At 56.8% G+C, this 16,007-nt stretch overlaps 1 protein-coding gene across 1 annotated transcript in view; it reads right to left on the bottom strand.

Moving 5' to 3' along the window:
• Positions 1 to 16,007, bottom strand: part of LPCAT1 (lysophosphatidylcholine acyltransferase 1) — an 83,889-nt gene that overhangs the window by 33,750 nt on the left and 34,132 nt on the right. Inside the window, 7 exon segments of the mRNA XM_011953143.1 lie at positions 1,862 to 1,952; positions 6,645 to 6,800; positions 10,357 to 10,500; positions 11,108 to 11,169; positions 11,504 to 11,601; positions 14,215 to 14,333; positions 15,130 to 15,310. Coding sequence (XP_011808533.1) covers positions 1,862 to 1,952; positions 6,645 to 6,800; positions 10,357 to 10,500; positions 11,108 to 11,169; positions 11,504 to 11,601; positions 14,215 to 14,333; positions 15,130 to 15,310 — 851 coding nt within the window.

Here is a 16,007-nt window from a genome sequence, read left to right as displayed (position 1 = left end):
CGGTCTTGGAGGCTGTGTGAGGCACAGGGGCAGTCCCACAGGAGGGCCCTCCAGGGCGCAGTCCAGGCCACGGGCTTCCTGCGGTCACTGCGACTGGGACATCTGCTTGAGGGAAGAAAAGACGCCACGCCTTCCTGGCCTCCACCTGTGCCCTCACTGGCTGTGCTCTCTCCTATGAGGGAGGCCGTGGGGCCCTGTGTGGCAGTCAGGGCCAGGCGACAGGCAGTGCTAAGACAACATGAGACTCCCGAACACAGACAGCCCAAACCCCAGGCCAGAAGACCTCCGGACCTTCATGTTAGCAACTTATTTATCAGCATCCTATCATTTTGAAACAGGAAAACCATTAAAACCCTTAAAATGCATATCGAAATATGGAGGGGCTCCGAGCTGACAGCGGAAGCTGAGACCTGCATGCGAATTTCCCCATCTCATCTCCACAGGAAGCCCGGGGTTCCCACAACCAGGCGTTGTGTTATTACAGTGAGCTGTTTCTGGAAGAAATTAGATGGCCAATAAATTTGGAAAATAAAGTAAAAATCAGCCTAGGTTAACTGAATTTGTGTATCCTCAATCTCTTTTTAAAATAGATACAAATTTAGCCTTTTAAATGTGTGTATTCGCTTTTATATGAGGTTACAGATGAGGCTGTTATTCCACACGTCAGGGAATTGACAGGCAGCAGACGGCCATAGTGTGTGAGAAGCCACAGGCCACACACACCTTAGTCCACAGAGAACATGCTTCACCCTCGTGAAAAGCCACGTCTCACTCGGCCACTGGGTTAAGTGGGGGGTCACACTGGGTAAAACCACGGCACAGAGAAGCAAGAGCCTGAAGCCTTACTGGATTCACATTCCCCTGGGATGGAGGATCCTCTCAGAAGACTTCCAGGACAGGGGTCCCCATGGATCTGAGCCAAGGCGGTCACTAGGAGAGCACAGAGCCTCTCGCGGGGCCACCCTGGAACGGCCTTTGTGTATGCGGGTGATAAACAATGGTGTAGTTATGCAAGCAGACGCTGGGGACCAACCCAGGATGCTGCTTTTCTAGAGGAGGGGGATTACACAGGCTTGCACTTCTCCACCACCTGTTCAGCTGAACATTTAAAAATGTACTTTTCTGGCCAGGCAGGGTGGCTCACGCCTGTAATCCCAGCACTTTGGGAGGCTAAGATGGGTGGATCACCTCAGGTCAGGAGTTCAAGACCAGCCTGGCCAACGTGGTGAAACCCTGTCTCTACTAAAAATACAAAAATTAGCTGGGCGTGGCGGTGGGCATCTGTAATCCCAGCCACTCAGGAGGCTGAGGCAGGAGAATTGCCTGAACCCAAGGGGCGGAGGTTGCAGTGAGCCGAGATTGCACCACTGCACTCCAGCCTGGGCAACAGAGTGAGACTCTATCTCAAGAAAACTAAACTAAAAAATAAAGATGTACTCTTATGTACGCATGTTATTTTCCAAAAAAAAACAAGTACTAAAACAAAAGCCAACAGACAGCAATTGATGCCCAAGATGGAAGAAACAGGGCAGCGGGAGAAGAAGTGAGGCTGCAGAGGAGGCTGCGGCAGGCACAGGGCCGGTTCCGGGCAGGCTCAGGGGCAGGAGAGAGGACAGCAGAGAAAAAGGGATCAAAACCTGGGCAGCCCCTGGAGGAACAAATACACCTGCCAGCCCCCAAATCGAACTGCAGGGTCAGACCGTGCTCAGGGGAAAGGTACTGGGTGTCGGGGAAGGGGAAAAACAGCCTCTGCTCGTCTCTAAAGATCTTGGAGGAATTTTATACCTAAACCATCCGCATGTGAAAACCCGGACAGAAAAGCTCCGCTCGCTGTGGGGTGGGGGGCCCAGGACCCACTCACCCCAAGGCAAAGGCAGCCAGCGCAAGCCCAAGGTGCTCAGGTGCCTGGGCAGCCCGTTCCCAGGCGAGTGTGCATCAGGAGACGGATCTATCTGCATACACAGGAGCGGGGATCTCCATCAGCACCCCCGGGAAATCCACTCCGTCCTACCGTCCTCACACAGATGACACCCAAGAATCCTGAGACGTGTGAGCAGAGCAGCTGCATGGCAGAGAAGCAGAGGCCTGACCCCAAGGAGACAGAAAGGGTGGGCATCAGAAGAGGGGTGTAAAACATCCACCATGCTCGCCAAGAGAGTCAGGAAGAACGGGGTGCTCTGAGGGGCATCAAGGAACAAGAAAACACTCTCAGAAACCAAGACCGTCACTGTGGAGACAAGCAACTCACAGGAAAGCCTGGGAAATGAGGAGGAGGAAATCTCCCAGAACATGAAGGGGGAAAAGGAGAAAGGCCGCTGAGGCCTTCATCCCCGCAACCCAGCCGGCGTGTGGAGGTGGGCGGGGGAGGCCCACACATCCAAGCGTGAGGGGCATGCGCAGGCCACGGCTCTGCAGGTTCCAAATGTTCTGCTGCGACCGGAGGCAAGAGGCGGAGCGGGCGCTGGAGAGGACCTGTACACTTGTACACAGTCTGACTGCTGGCTAGGGTGCCGGTGGGGCAGGGCAAGAGAAGGGGCCCTGGGGCCACGTCTGGCAGGGCCTCAAGAAGCCAAGTCTGGTGCTCCATGTGGACCGGCCTAGCTGGGTCAGGGACAGCCCCTGGGCAGCTGGTTGGGGGGCTGTGTTGGGCTGCACGTGTGGAGGTGCAGTCCCAGGCTGAGACGCAGGTGGCAGGAGCTGCTGGCTTCTGGGAGACTAGATTAAAGTGGATCGATGCTCAAGTTCAAGCTCCAACCTCCAGGCCAACGTACGTGGAGTACCTAGAGTCATCACGGGGATGGCATCCCCAAACTTGGGAACGGACATTCCCACACAGAGCATTCAGGAAAGGGCAACATCATCTGAACCATCCAGTCAGCCAAGGGGCAGCCCCTGGAGGGCCTGGCTCAGCTCAGGACTTGGCCAGCGGTCAAGGATTCAGCACCAGATGGTCGGGTTTTGCAAAACGATGCTACGGTTTTTACAACACTGTGTGTTTTGAAAGTAACTTAAAATAGTGCCTTTTGCAAAACTGTGTCATTCTTTCACTGAAAGCCTAAGATTTTTATTTTAGGAAGGTTTGAATGACACTAACTTACATTCAGCAAAAATGCTTTAATTCAGCATCAATCTATTCAAAACCGCAGAGCAGAGCATAACGTGAGCCAACTGAAGTCCCCACCGACTACGTAATTATTATTCAGCGGCACACTCCGAATCTGCTACTTCAAATCCAGCTTTCTCCTGATCCCCTGCGTCCCTAACTACGGTGCTTTTGTGACTAGGTTTCCCTTTGGGGAGTTCAGAATTCAGGGTTTGTTCTCTCTTCTGTTTCCCTTCAAACACCAAGCCAAGCCCAGAACTGTGCACCAAGGAGCTTTCATCGGTGCTGCCGGAGGAGACGCCAGGGGCTCCAGGGGTGGGATTCAATGCCAGGCAGCACGGGCAGCTTGAGTGCCCACAAGCATCCGTGCATACTCTCACACGTGCACACACGTTCACCTGCACACACACAGGCACACATTCACACACACACATCGCTCTCATATATACTCATGCACACACATACATATGTACACACATATACCCTCATACACATACGTACACACATCATGCATATGTGGACACCTGTACACATGTACGCTGCACATATACACACATACACACAGGTACACACAGTCACAACACTCATACACATGTACATGCTGTCGTACACATACATGTGCACGATACATAGACATCCACCCATACACACATATATATGCACTCACACGTACACACATGCAATACACACATGTACGCAGCACACACATACACACGAACACACTCTCATACACACGCATACTCGCACCGGCTGCTCACATACACGCATGCAACCACGCACCTATGCACATGTACCTACTCTCATGCATGCACATACACATGTATGCACACTCACATGCACACATGTACACACATACACACACGTGTGCACTCTCTCACACACACCCTCTCTGCACACATGCGCAGAATGATACACAGTGAATCTCCACAGACCCAGATGCCCAAAGAGCTCATGAAGCAGAGGTGACAGGAATCCCAGCGTGTCACTGTCATGGTGCACTGTACATGTGCATGGGATGTACACAGGAAAGCGTCTCTGAAGCACAGCTGCTAGAATAAGAGTCCGTCGTGGTCCATTTACCGCCTGATGAAGCCAAGTCAACGATTCATAGACAAGAAAAACCACCAGGGTTAGCACGGGGAAATGGAAAATTGCCCCCAGCCGTCTATTTTGAAAAGTGGAGCCTGTGCCTGCACTGGGCTGCTGCCTCCCGAGACAGAACAGAGGAGGCGGGGAGCTCAGCCCAACAAGGACACAGCGGGTAAAGAGAAAGGGTGCCAGGAAAGCACCGTGAAGCCACTGCGACCCGCAGCAGCACATTCAGCCGGGTCGCCTGCAGCTTAACACCACAGAACCCCTACTTTCTAGCTGTGGCTTCTCAACTCAGCAAAACTGAAAGCCTGACTTTGATATGGCCTTGATTTATTTTGCTTGGTTATATATTTGATACCCAATTCCTATTTTATGGTTAAAACATTTCAAAAACAAACCTCAAGATACAGCATATTCTTCAAAGAGAATTTTAAAAATCTAGAAAGGCAAAATGAAGAACCAAAGCCAGTGATAATCCCATTGCCCTAAAGAACCCAGGCTGCCCCGGGATACCACCACCCAGCGAGCTGCTCAACGTCCACCCGCTCAGCAGGGCCTGGAGTGAGGGGACTCCAGCGCCCAGGCTGCCCTCAACGATGACTGTACCGTGTCTGCACGCAACGGGGCGGCACACCCGGGACCCTAAGTGGCCGTCTTTCCCCTGCACCTAACTGTGTGTCTGAGTGCGGCCCTGGGTATCGAGGAGAACTGAAGCTCAGGCAGATGTCAGCTCTCGTCAGCCTCTTGGCCATGAACACTTTGGTGTACATACAGCCCACAGATCAGACACCTTCCAGAGAAAGGAGGGGCCTGGGCATGTCCAGGGGGCCAGGCAGTGAATGCATTAGGCTCTACAGCCACACAGCCTCTGTCCCAACCACCTGGCCTGGCTCGTCACCAATGCAGCCCCGAACATCACGCAGGCGAGTGGGCGTGGCCGTGCTCCGGTAAAACTTTATTTATAGTCAGGCAGCAGCCTCCAATTAACTACTAATAATCCTCTTTCTGAACAAAAGATTCTGGGAGCCCCTTCAGGACGATGAGAGACGCTAACAACACATGGAAGGGTTGTCAGAGCTGTGGTTATAGGACATGAGTGATAACTTTTAAGACACTGAAAATATTGGCCGGGCGCGGTGGCTCAAGCCTGTAATCCCAGCACTTTGGGAGGCTGAGACGGGCGGATCACGAGGTCAGGAGATCGAGACCATCCTGGCTAACACAGTGAAACCCCGTCTCTACTAAAAAATACAAAAAATGAGCCGGGCGAGGTGGCGGGCGCCTGTAGTCCCAGCTATTCGGGAGGCTGAGGCAGGAGAATGGTGTAAACCCGGGAGGCGGGGCTTGCAGTGAGCTGAGATCTGGCCACTGCACTCCAGCCTGGGCGACAGAGCGAGACTCCATCTCAAAAAAAAGAAAAAAAAAAAAAAAAAAAGACACCGAAAATATTTATCAAAATATTTATGATATCTCAACATTTTCATTTGCTAATGGCAGATACTTTCAGGAATTTAAATGAAACAAGAAAATATTGTGATTTAGTTTAATTTTTTGTGGTCTGTTTTGGATCTTTAGTTTAGATGTACTCCTCATCATGCTTTATTGATATTCCGTGCTTAAAAGCCAGGAAGAGTTTAGGTCCACAAAGCAAGGGAAAGACGGCCCTGGTGGGGTGGTGCCAGGAGGCAGCAGGCCAGGCCAATGTTGGCTGACATGCAGTCTTGGAGGGTGGGGGAGGACCCGAACCTCCTGTCCGAAGGCAGGGCTGGGCCTGGCTCCAGCCAGTTACTGGCCCTGGGGAGCAGCTTCTGCTTTTCCAAGCCTGGCCAGAAATGGGGATTTTGATGTCAAGTCACTGGACGTTTATGATGCGGCAATCTGTTCCCACTTAGCCCACTTTTAATAAGACCAGGTTGGCAGGAGATGCCACGGCGGCCACCTGCCCCCCGAGCAGCCATTCCCCTCATTGCTGCGGCTCTTACACCTGGAAGACGGCCCCTCCCAGGCCCACAGCAACTGTACCAGGTCCAGCTGCCTCTGCATGGGGGCCACTCAGGTGGGGACTCAGTCTGAGGTGGGAGGGGCAAAGGGGCTGGAGTCACAAAGCCAGGAGAGGGTGTGCAGAAGCCTGACTCCATCAGCAACAGGGAGCCCTGGCAGGTTCTGGAGCAGAGAAGGCCACGGTGCAGGGGGATCTCTGTGCTCAAGGATGTGACACAGTGGCCACACGTCCTGCAGAGCACTGGAAAATTAAGCCTCAGAGCAGGACTGTGGCGGAGGCGTGTGGAAGAAGGAGGCAGCAGGGAGGTGGCCGAGTCCCCACTGGGAGGTGGCAGCCCTGGTGGATGCTGGGCTCAGAAGGGAAGCACGGATGGGCTAAGGTGGAGAGACACAACCCCACTGGGAGAATGGGTTGCCACTGTTTGGCCGCGTGACCCTCCCACAGCACATGCTCAACTTACTTCCTCCACAGGGCCAGGGGCTGCTCGGGTTCCTTCTCCGCAGAGCCCAGGGATGCGACAAGTGCGAGCGGCCAGGCCAGCAGCATCATGGCGGCGGCAACCAGGAGCCGGACCGGGAAGAGCGTCAGTGTCATGAGGGCCACCTGCGGACAGAGGGGGGCATTATCCAGAGAATCCATGTGGGACACCAGGCAGCTCCCCACCCGGCAGCGGTCAGCCCAGGGGGACAGCACGCCCCAGAGTGGAGAACTGGGGAGGGGCTACAGCCGGCACACAGCTGACCAAGGCTGACCAGCACTGACTAAGGCTGACAAAGGCTGACCGGTGCTGACCAGTGCTGACCAAGGCTAACCAACACTGACCAGCGCTGACCACAACTGACCAGCGCTGACCGGTGCTGACCAAGGCTAACCAACACTGACCAGCGCTGACCACAGCTGACCAGCACTGACCAAGGTTGACTGGTGCTGACCAGCACTGACCAAGGCTGACTGGCACTGACCAGCGCTGACCACGGCTGACCAACAGTGACCGGCGCTGACCAGCTGACTGGTGCTGATGCTGACCAGCCCTCACCATGGCTGTGGACACTGACCAGTGCTGACCAACATGCTCCACGCCCACTGCCGGCTTCCTGCCTACTTAGTGGAGCCACCAAGCGAGTGGCTTGGGAACACCACAGTGGAGCTTCCTCCTGCAAATTCAAGGGCCACTCTGACCCACGGGACACATCCCCAGGCAGCTCTGCCCCCCAGGATACAGCCCCCAGCCCCCCAGGCCTCACTCAGCAGTTTCCCCTGAAATCGTTTGTGTGGACATGAGAATGCACACGCCACTCTCAGCAGTGTTGGTGACGTGGGGAGGTAGCTGGTCCAAGGTTGGACCTCGGACCACAGAGAAGACAGCAGAATGAAGCTGTGATTTTCCAGCCAATGGAAGACCCGGCGCAGGAGAGTGGACTGGCAGGAGGGCAGGGGTGCAGGTCAATATGGGGGCTCAGGAAGGCCCCCTATGCCAGGGCAGGCCCCCACGCCAGGGCAGGCCCCCACGCCTGGGCAGGCCCCCACGCCTGGGCAGGCCCCCACGCCAGGGCAGGCCCCCACGCCAGGGCAGGCCCCCACGCCAGGGCAGGCCCCCACGCCAGGGCAGGCCCCCACGCCAGGGCAGGCCAAGGCTGCGGATCCCAGGCAGCCCACGGTCCGAGGATGGAGGTCCCTCCGGGCGGCAGGCAGGACTCCATGCAGAGGGGCCGGAGGCTTTGGGTGAGGGGAAGCACCAGTCCTGAGGCGCAGGTTTTGTGCACAGAGACAGAAAAGACCCAGGAGACACAGATCGCAGTCGGCGCCCAAGCGGCAGCCGTCCCTCATTTCTGACGCCCGTCATGAGAGTGCTCCCACTGTTTCCTTGGTTTGTCCCTAGATTCTTTTGGGTTCTCAACAGAGACCAGCATAGCCCAAGAGAAACATGCCGGCCACATGCATCATGTTAAATGTTCCAGGGGCCACATTTAAAGGGAATGACAATTTAATACATAGTTCATTTTGCCTGATATATCTGAAATATCATTTCAACACGTACTCAACATAGAAGTTGCTACTGGCTGGTTTGCATTTTCTCACACTGTCTTGGATGTGCAGTGTGCATTTCACTCTCACGGCTTCATGCCACCCGTGTCTCTACCCTGTCAGGGTCCAGTGGTCAGGTCAGCCTGTTGGGTACGCAGATCTAGACGATGTTTGGTTTGCCAGAGGTGGCGACTTCGAATGTGCCTCTCCTTCCCCCGCTTCCGGGGGCTCCTCCTCACCCCAGCTGGGTCCCCGCTTCAGCATGACCCTCGCTGCGCCAAGCAACCACAAACCTGGTATCCCGCCACTGGGGACGACTGTCACCGTTCAACATTGTGTTATGTTACTGGCGTTCAGCAAACATTCCTTACCGCTGAGAAACCTTCCCAGGCCTCGTCCTCCACGAGCTTTGTTTTGCTTTAAATCATGAGTGGGTGCTGAGCATTATCAGAGGGTCCTTCCTGCATCTGTGGGGACAGCCACGTGCTATTTCCCACTTTAATCCGCTACTGTGATGCCTCACGGCCACGGTCTCTCTAATACTAAAAGCCAGCTTCAGCACTGTGCCGCTACCTGTGAGGATGGTTTTTTAAAAGGAATTGCTAGGTCTGTTGGGTAACAGGTGCTTGGGACTGTCACCACCTGTTGAGTAAGACGCGCCTGTCACTTCCTCCCGGCAGCTTCCTCATGCGGTCGCCCTATGAAACCAGCGTGCGGCCATGCCCGCCGGCAGCCCCTGACTGCTGCTTCACTGTTTCCAAGCCTACTGCCTAAAAGTCCCTCTTTTTCCTTGGGTTGACCTCACTATTTTTGTCAGTGAAGAAATCTCTTCCTGGAAGCTTTTGGCATATTTTCCCCTCCCGCTACCAAGGTCTCCCCCCAGCTGCCTTTAAGATAATTGAGTCAAGTTGCCCACCACACTCTCCTTGGGGTTTACACCAAGGCTGCTCTCTGGCTCCACTTCTTTTTTTTTTTTTTTTTTTTTGAGACGGAGTCTTGCTCTGTCGCCCAGGCTGGAGCACAGTGGCGCGATCTCTGCTCACTGCAAGCTCCGCCTCCCGAGTTCACGTCATTCTCCTGCCTCAGCCTCCCGAGTAGCTGGGACTACAGGCGCCCGCCACCACGCCCGGCTGATTTTTTTAGTAGAGATGGGGTTTCACTGAGTTAGCCAGGATGGTCTCGATCTCCTGACCTCGTGATCCGCCCGTCTCGGCCTCCCAAAGTGCTGGGATTACAGACGTGAGCCACCGTGCCCGGCCTCTGGCTCCATTTCTAATGTTATCTGTACCTGCCAAAATTTCTAAACCTACGTCGCCAGATATTTTTCTATTTTATCCATCTGCTTACAGAACCATTTCAGATTTGTTCATTCTCTCTGTTGGGACCTAATCATATTAATTTTGGCTCTTATGAGTTCCTCTTTCTTCTGCTTTGAATTTAGTCAAATGTTCTTTTCAACTTCTTGAGGGAAAAGCCCCATCGTTATTTTCAGAAATACCTGATTTCCTGAAATTCACATTTAGATCACAGCTTCCCCTAAGGACCACCTCGATTTAATCCCACAAATCTAAGGGGCAGCCTTTTCCTTTATTTGTAAAATTTAGTTTTAAATAGTTCATCCATTCCCATCTACTGGTACTGTTTCATATTTTGTTGCAGTGGAGGAGACTGTAGCCTCGGCCTTCAGCCCGCCTGGTCCTGGGGCTCCAGGGCCACTGGCTGGGAAGAGGCCACTCCGGGGTACACAAGCCTGGCTCTGCTGTTAAAGCCGACAGCTGGGCCAGGCATGGTGGCTCACATCTGTAATCCCACAGCCTGCTTCACTCCACCTCTGGCGTTCCTGAAACAGCACTCCCGGCCAGGCCATTCCATATGGGACCCCCACTGGAAAAGGCTCTGGGGCTGGGGCAGCAGCGCCCATCTCCAAACAACACGGGGCATGAATGAGCCCTGGCTGGGGAGGCCCTGCCTGCATCCAGGGTAGTCAAGCTGCTGGTTCCTTAGCACATGGGGTTCGCTGGGCCACCCAGTGGGGGGACGCACTGTGCGACCACGTGACCCTAGGCCCACGCACCCCTGCGCCTGCTCCTGCGCACACAGGGGAGACAGGGAGACCACCCAAGCCTCAACTTACGCATCCCTGCACCTGCTCCTTCGTGCACGGGTTAGACTGCATGACCACCTGACCCTCGCCCCACACATCCATGCATCCATGCACCTGCTCCTTAGTGCACGGGGAAGACTGCGTGAACAAGTGACCGTCTGCGCTGGCTCCTTCCTGCATGGGAAAGAATGCCTGACCACGTGATCCTCCCCACCCGTCAGTGCACCTGCTCCTGTTGGCGTCCCAGAAGACTGCGTGACCATGTGACCCTCAGCCCATGCATCCTTGCGTCTGCTCGTGGTGCATCAGGGAATGCAGCCTGTGCTTCTGGGCTTAGCGGCAGCACGGAGAGGGGCCTGTGGGCCACAACTGCAATCGCTGACCCTCGCCAAACAGGGCTGATGAGTGGAGGGTAGGCCTCCGGGAGATGGGAAGGGCGTGGCTCTGCTCTGCAGTGCTATGAAAACTGCTTGGAGAGGGGGCCTCTGGGAGCCCCAGGTAGGAGGAGGAGCAGTGCTCCTGGTGAAGAGCCCAGGCATCTCCACTGCTCTGCCTTCACTTCACCCAGCTCTGGGCCTGTGCGCTCTTTCTCTGCCAGGCTCGGCCCGCCCACAGGAGCCCGGAGCCCTCGCCAAGGAGAATAGGGCTTGGGAGACTGCTGTGGCTCCTTCCAGAAGCTTCTATGCTCCAGCACCTTCTGCCCACCCTCTTCCACAGGCCTCACCCCTCCATCCAGCCTCAGGCCCACCCACTGGGATCCTTCCATTCCTCATCCCCCTACGCCCTGGTGCAGATGGGTCTGGATGGACTCTGGGCCCCCCGGGAGATGCCAGAATGGCAGAGCTGCAGAGAGAGAAGCTGGCTGGGGCAGCTGCGGCAGCCAAGCCCTCAGCACTGGCGGGGGTGGCCAAGGGAGGTGCTGGGTAGGCAAAGAAATTCTTAGAAAATCCTGGCTAGACCTGAAACTCCCAGAACAATAGCCCTTTAAGGAAAGGGGCCTGGCAGTGCAGTCTCCCAGGCAGCATCGCTGGAGACTCAGGTCACTAAAGTGGAGGCACTAGGCACAGCCATTCCTGCCCGAGGCAGCTCTGCAGCGTCCACAGAGAGCAGGCGTGCGTTTTCCGACCTGAAGCCACAGGGACACATGGCAGAGAGGGCAGGTGTCTGTTCTCCTCACCTAAGCAAGGTCCAGCACCCTGGCTCAGAGGCTCCCACAGAGGCCCCCTTGGCACCTTCACCAGAGGCAGCAGGGGCAGTGTGCGGCCCAAGACATCACTGCAAGTCATGGACAGGGATAAGCAGGCTGTCGCATGGACAAGGCGGGCAGCCGTGGGGAGCCGGAGCAGCCTCCAGGCAGTGTGGCCAGAGGCTGGGTGCAGGGAGGCGGAGGGACTCAGACAGGAGAAGATGGACCACGCTCCGGGTCACCACAGGTCAGGCCTCCACGCGGCAGCTAACTGGGGAGGACACTGTGGACGCCTGCAGATGCTGAGACCTGCAACCTGACCCTCCTAAGACAAGCTGCTGATGGCTGTGGACCAGCTGTCACCACAGGACCCTGATCACCCTGAGGAATGCCAGTTGGAGGAAGCAATATGGTCACCCTGTGTGTCAGCCATAAATGAGGGTTTATAGCATAATCCTATGAGGAACTTTGTCTGAAGTCTGACCTATCTGAAAGTTGGCTACGATAGACGAAGGCATCCAGGCAGTGACCTGCCCACATGCATGGAGAGCTTTGGTGCAGACTGCAGCCGCCAAACACCACTTCCCAGCAGAAGGCCCAGGGGTCCTCAGCCAGGGCTACTCCAGGTCACGGGTGGGAAATGCAGAAAGGAAGATGGGACAGCAGGGGCAGCCCACATCGGGGAAGCTGGCAGGGGCCTGGCGCAGGGGCTCACGCCTGCAGTCCCAGGAGCATGGTGCAGCCCACATCGGGGAAGCTGGCAGGGGCCTGGCGCAGGGGCTCACGCCTGCAGTCCCAGGAGCATGGCGCAGCCCACATCGGGGAAGCTGGCAGGGGCCTGGCGCGGGGGCTCACGCCTGCAGTCCCAGGAGCATGGTGCAGCCCACATCGGGGAAGCTGGCAGGGGCCTGGCGCGGGGGCTCACGCCTGCAGTCCCAGGAGCATGGTGCAGCCCAAATCAAGGAAGCTGGCAGAGGCTCACGTCCTGAGGGCTGGCTCGAGGCCTACCCAGCTCACACACACTCACGTGGCAGGGGCCCAGCAGCAGCCAACCGAGCCTGGTGCAGGAGCACAGCAGACCGGTGGGAACTGACCCCCTCTGGGTCTAGATGCAACCACCAGCTTCCAGAAAACCCCAGTGAAAACAAGGAGATGCAATCAATCAGAAAATGCAGAGAACTCCACAGAACACAAAACTCCACAAAACACAGCCCAAATCCATTGCAGCAAACAAGGAGGAGCTGGAGGACCCTCCTGATCCACACGCACCAGAGGCCCGAGGGAGCTCGCTCACCCTCCACCTTGTGGGGACACAGAGGTGCAATCCATTGACCCGGAGGGGTCCTTGGCAGACACCGAATCTGCCGGCATCTTGGACTTCAGCCTCCAGAACGGTGAGAAACCCATGTCTGCTCTTTAGGAGCCACCTCGTCTGTGGGCCTTCGTGACAGCGGCCGCGCCAAGCAGGGCAGGCGCAGTGGGAGTGCACGTGACGCCGGCCTGACCACACACCGTCATTCTCCAGGCTGGGGGCAGGTCCCAGGCCCACCGTATTATCACTGCTTTGGTGCTCTGGGTTGAATTCCCCCCCCACTTCCCCAATTCCTGTTGATGTTCTGACCCCCAGGGCTCCAGAGCGTGACTATATCTGGAGATGTGGCCTTTACAGAGGTGATGAAGGTAGACTGAGGTCATTTGGGGGCCCTGAGCCAATCTGCCTGGTGTCCTTATAAGAAGAGGAGATGAGGACACAGACAGTGACGGAGGGACGGCCCTGTGAGGACGCAGGGAGAAGGCAAGCCCAGGAGAGGCCTCAGGGAGAAGGGAGAAGGCAAGCCCAGGAGAGGCCTCAGGAAGAACCCGCCCTGCTGCGCCTCGGTCTCGGACTCCAGCCTCCAGGATGGTGAGAGAACAATGTCTGTGGTTTAAGCCCTGTCTGAGGCATTTTATTAGGGAAGCCTGAGCTGAGAAAGACATTTGACCTATGTTTGAAATTTCCCATGACAAAAAGTATAAAAGTGATGACTCTTGGTTTAAATGTAAACAGGGCCATCCTAATGTTGGCCTGGAACTCTCTGGAAGTCTCTGAGTGAAGGCACCGGTGGTCACAATGCCCAGGCCCAGGCTCTCTGATGTCAGGCAGCTGGCAAACCCCTCCCTCGTCTCTGCCAAGGCCACCAGAGCCAAAAGCAGCCCCAGGCCCCAGCATCGCCCGGCGTTTCACAATCAGTGCTGAACCCAAAGACACGACGGTCTCCAGAGAACATGTGGTCCCTCTCGTGTGCACTCAGACCATCGTGGTGCCCGGCAGGGGAGCTGGTGCAGCCCACCAGGAGCAGTGATGCTGCGGCCCCTCTGAGCCCGCGTGTTGGGGATGTCACACTGCAGTGCTCCAGTCAGTGAGGGGCTCCAATGCACCTGCAACAAGGCAGGGGTGGAGGGGAGGCTGCCCCAAGGACGGGGCCCGGAGACTCGAAGGACGCAGGGCTGCGTCACCCCGCACAGGTGGCCGGGGCAGATGCTCAGTGCCAGCCACCCCCTAGCTCTACCGTTAGCGCAGTGGAGGCAGCTCACAGGAATCCTCCCTCCTGAAGGTGCATCCCGACATTGCTGCTTTAATTCTGGAGAAAAAATTATCCCGACTCCACGGGATATGTGACAGTGCACTTGCAAATCCACGAAAGAACGTTCACTCCTCCCACAGTGAGAGGGCGAGCGCCAGCACACACAGGCGCCTGCCGTCCAGGGGCTGCTGCCACAGCCACAACCTGGGCTGTCTTTGCTTCTCAGACGCTTCCGATTTGTTCGTAGAAACAGGAGACTGTGTTGACAGGGGGAGTGTTCAGTCTACCCCATCTCCGGAGGGCACCAAAAGCACAGACCCGGAGACGCGGAGGAAAGATGCTCCTCTAAAGTGAAGCCGAAGGGAAGGGAGGCACAGGGGTGGGGGCTGCAGGCTGCTCCTGGGAGCCCTATGGGTCAGGGCTGATGCCCCTTATCCCACAGCACACGACCTGGGAGTCCAGGTGCTCCACAGCCGGGGAGGGAGGGAGGTGCTCAGTGGGAACTGGGAAAGGTGGGCTCTGGGGAAGGTGAAACAAAGATTCTGGTAAAACACCTTGCTGCCAAATTAACCTGTGCTGGGCTGGACAGACTGGGAGCGCCCACCCTTTCGGGGAGCCCTGGGAGGCACTCCTATGTCCGAGAAGGCTCTGCATCCCCCGCCTTTGAGAAATTCCATCGGCTCAAAAGAGGAGGAGAGCAGGTGTGTGGAGGGCGGGCACTGGCCTCCTGTCACGACCCGTCCAGGGCACCACGCTGGTGATGTCCGGGCTCAGCAGGAGACCGCCTCTTGGGGTGCCTCTCTCCATCAGGTTTTCCACCGAGCGCCCAGGTACGACCTGTGCCACTCAGAGCAAGGTGCCTCAGAGGGGCTGGAGGGGAGGGAGGCCCTCGCTGAGGCTGGCAGCAGGCATCCCAGGAGCTGAGCACACGGGCTGGGCCATCAGGAAGGCGGCCCCAGGCTGTGGATTTCATCACTAGTGGCAACAGGGCAGGACGCTACCCAGGCTACCATGAGGGACAGGTGAGTCGGGGGTCACCTGTGCAACAAGCACCTCGAGCCAGTCGAGGGAGAAGCTCCGAGCCAAGCAGGGCACCAGGGATGGATCCCGAGGTGGTTGAGTTGAGGTCAGAAGCAGCACAGGGCTGGTGCCTTGTGCCACGGGGTCAACGTTCAATGGCAACCCAAGCATCTTCGAGGCTCCCAGTCCCAGAGGAACACGCAGACGTGCGTGACTGGGGAGTGAAGTCACGCATTAGGCGGGGCCTGGGTGGGGAGAGGCACAGCACAGTGAGGGGCTGCCAGGCCCAGTGCCTGCCGAGCTGGCCTCCAGGTGGCAGCACCAGGGCCCAGGGTGTCCGGAACTAGTAGGTGCCCTGACCTGTGGGCTCCCCAACCCCTGAGGACACTGCAGGCCAGGGCACGATGTGGCCCAGGGCACAGAGGCATCGTGGCCACCCTCAGATGCTGAGGGGACGCACCAGAGGCCCGGAGGCCCCAGCCTGCGCCCCAGTCCAGAAACCCAGAGCAGTGGGTGGCAGCCAGCCAGAGCTGCTCACGGACCGTGCCGAACAGAAGGAAAGGCCGGTGAGACCCAAGGACGTGGTTTAAGGAACAATACAACACATTAATAGCCAGCCCCAAAACCAGTTAACTCCACACCCAGAATGGAGTGCACACGACACGCTAGAATTTGCTGAGTGAGATGTAGAGATGGGGGAGGCCAGGCCACACTTCCTGCATGTCACCCAGGTCACCTCACTTGCCAAGGGAAAGGCAGAGAAAACCCTGCCAGGGGATGCGGCCGTGTGCCCCAGGAGCCTGTCCAACCCCAGAGAGCAAAAACACCCACGCGCTGTGGGAGCCTTGTACAAGTGGGGAAACTGAGGCCAGAGGGGGACAGCAGGGCAGCCTTCCCAGGTGGCCGGCAGG

The sequence above is a fragment of the Colobus angolensis genome, unplaced genomic scaffold (genome assembly GCF_000951035.1).
Source record: "Colobus angolensis palliatus isolate OR3802 unplaced genomic scaffold, Cang.pa_1.0 Scaffold358, whole genome shotgun sequence".
NCBI lineage: Eukaryota > Metazoa > Chordata > Mammalia > Primates > Cercopithecidae > Colobus > Colobus angolensis.
Note: the sequence above shows the minus strand (reverse complement) of the source record. Positions and strands in the feature narration are given on the sequence as shown.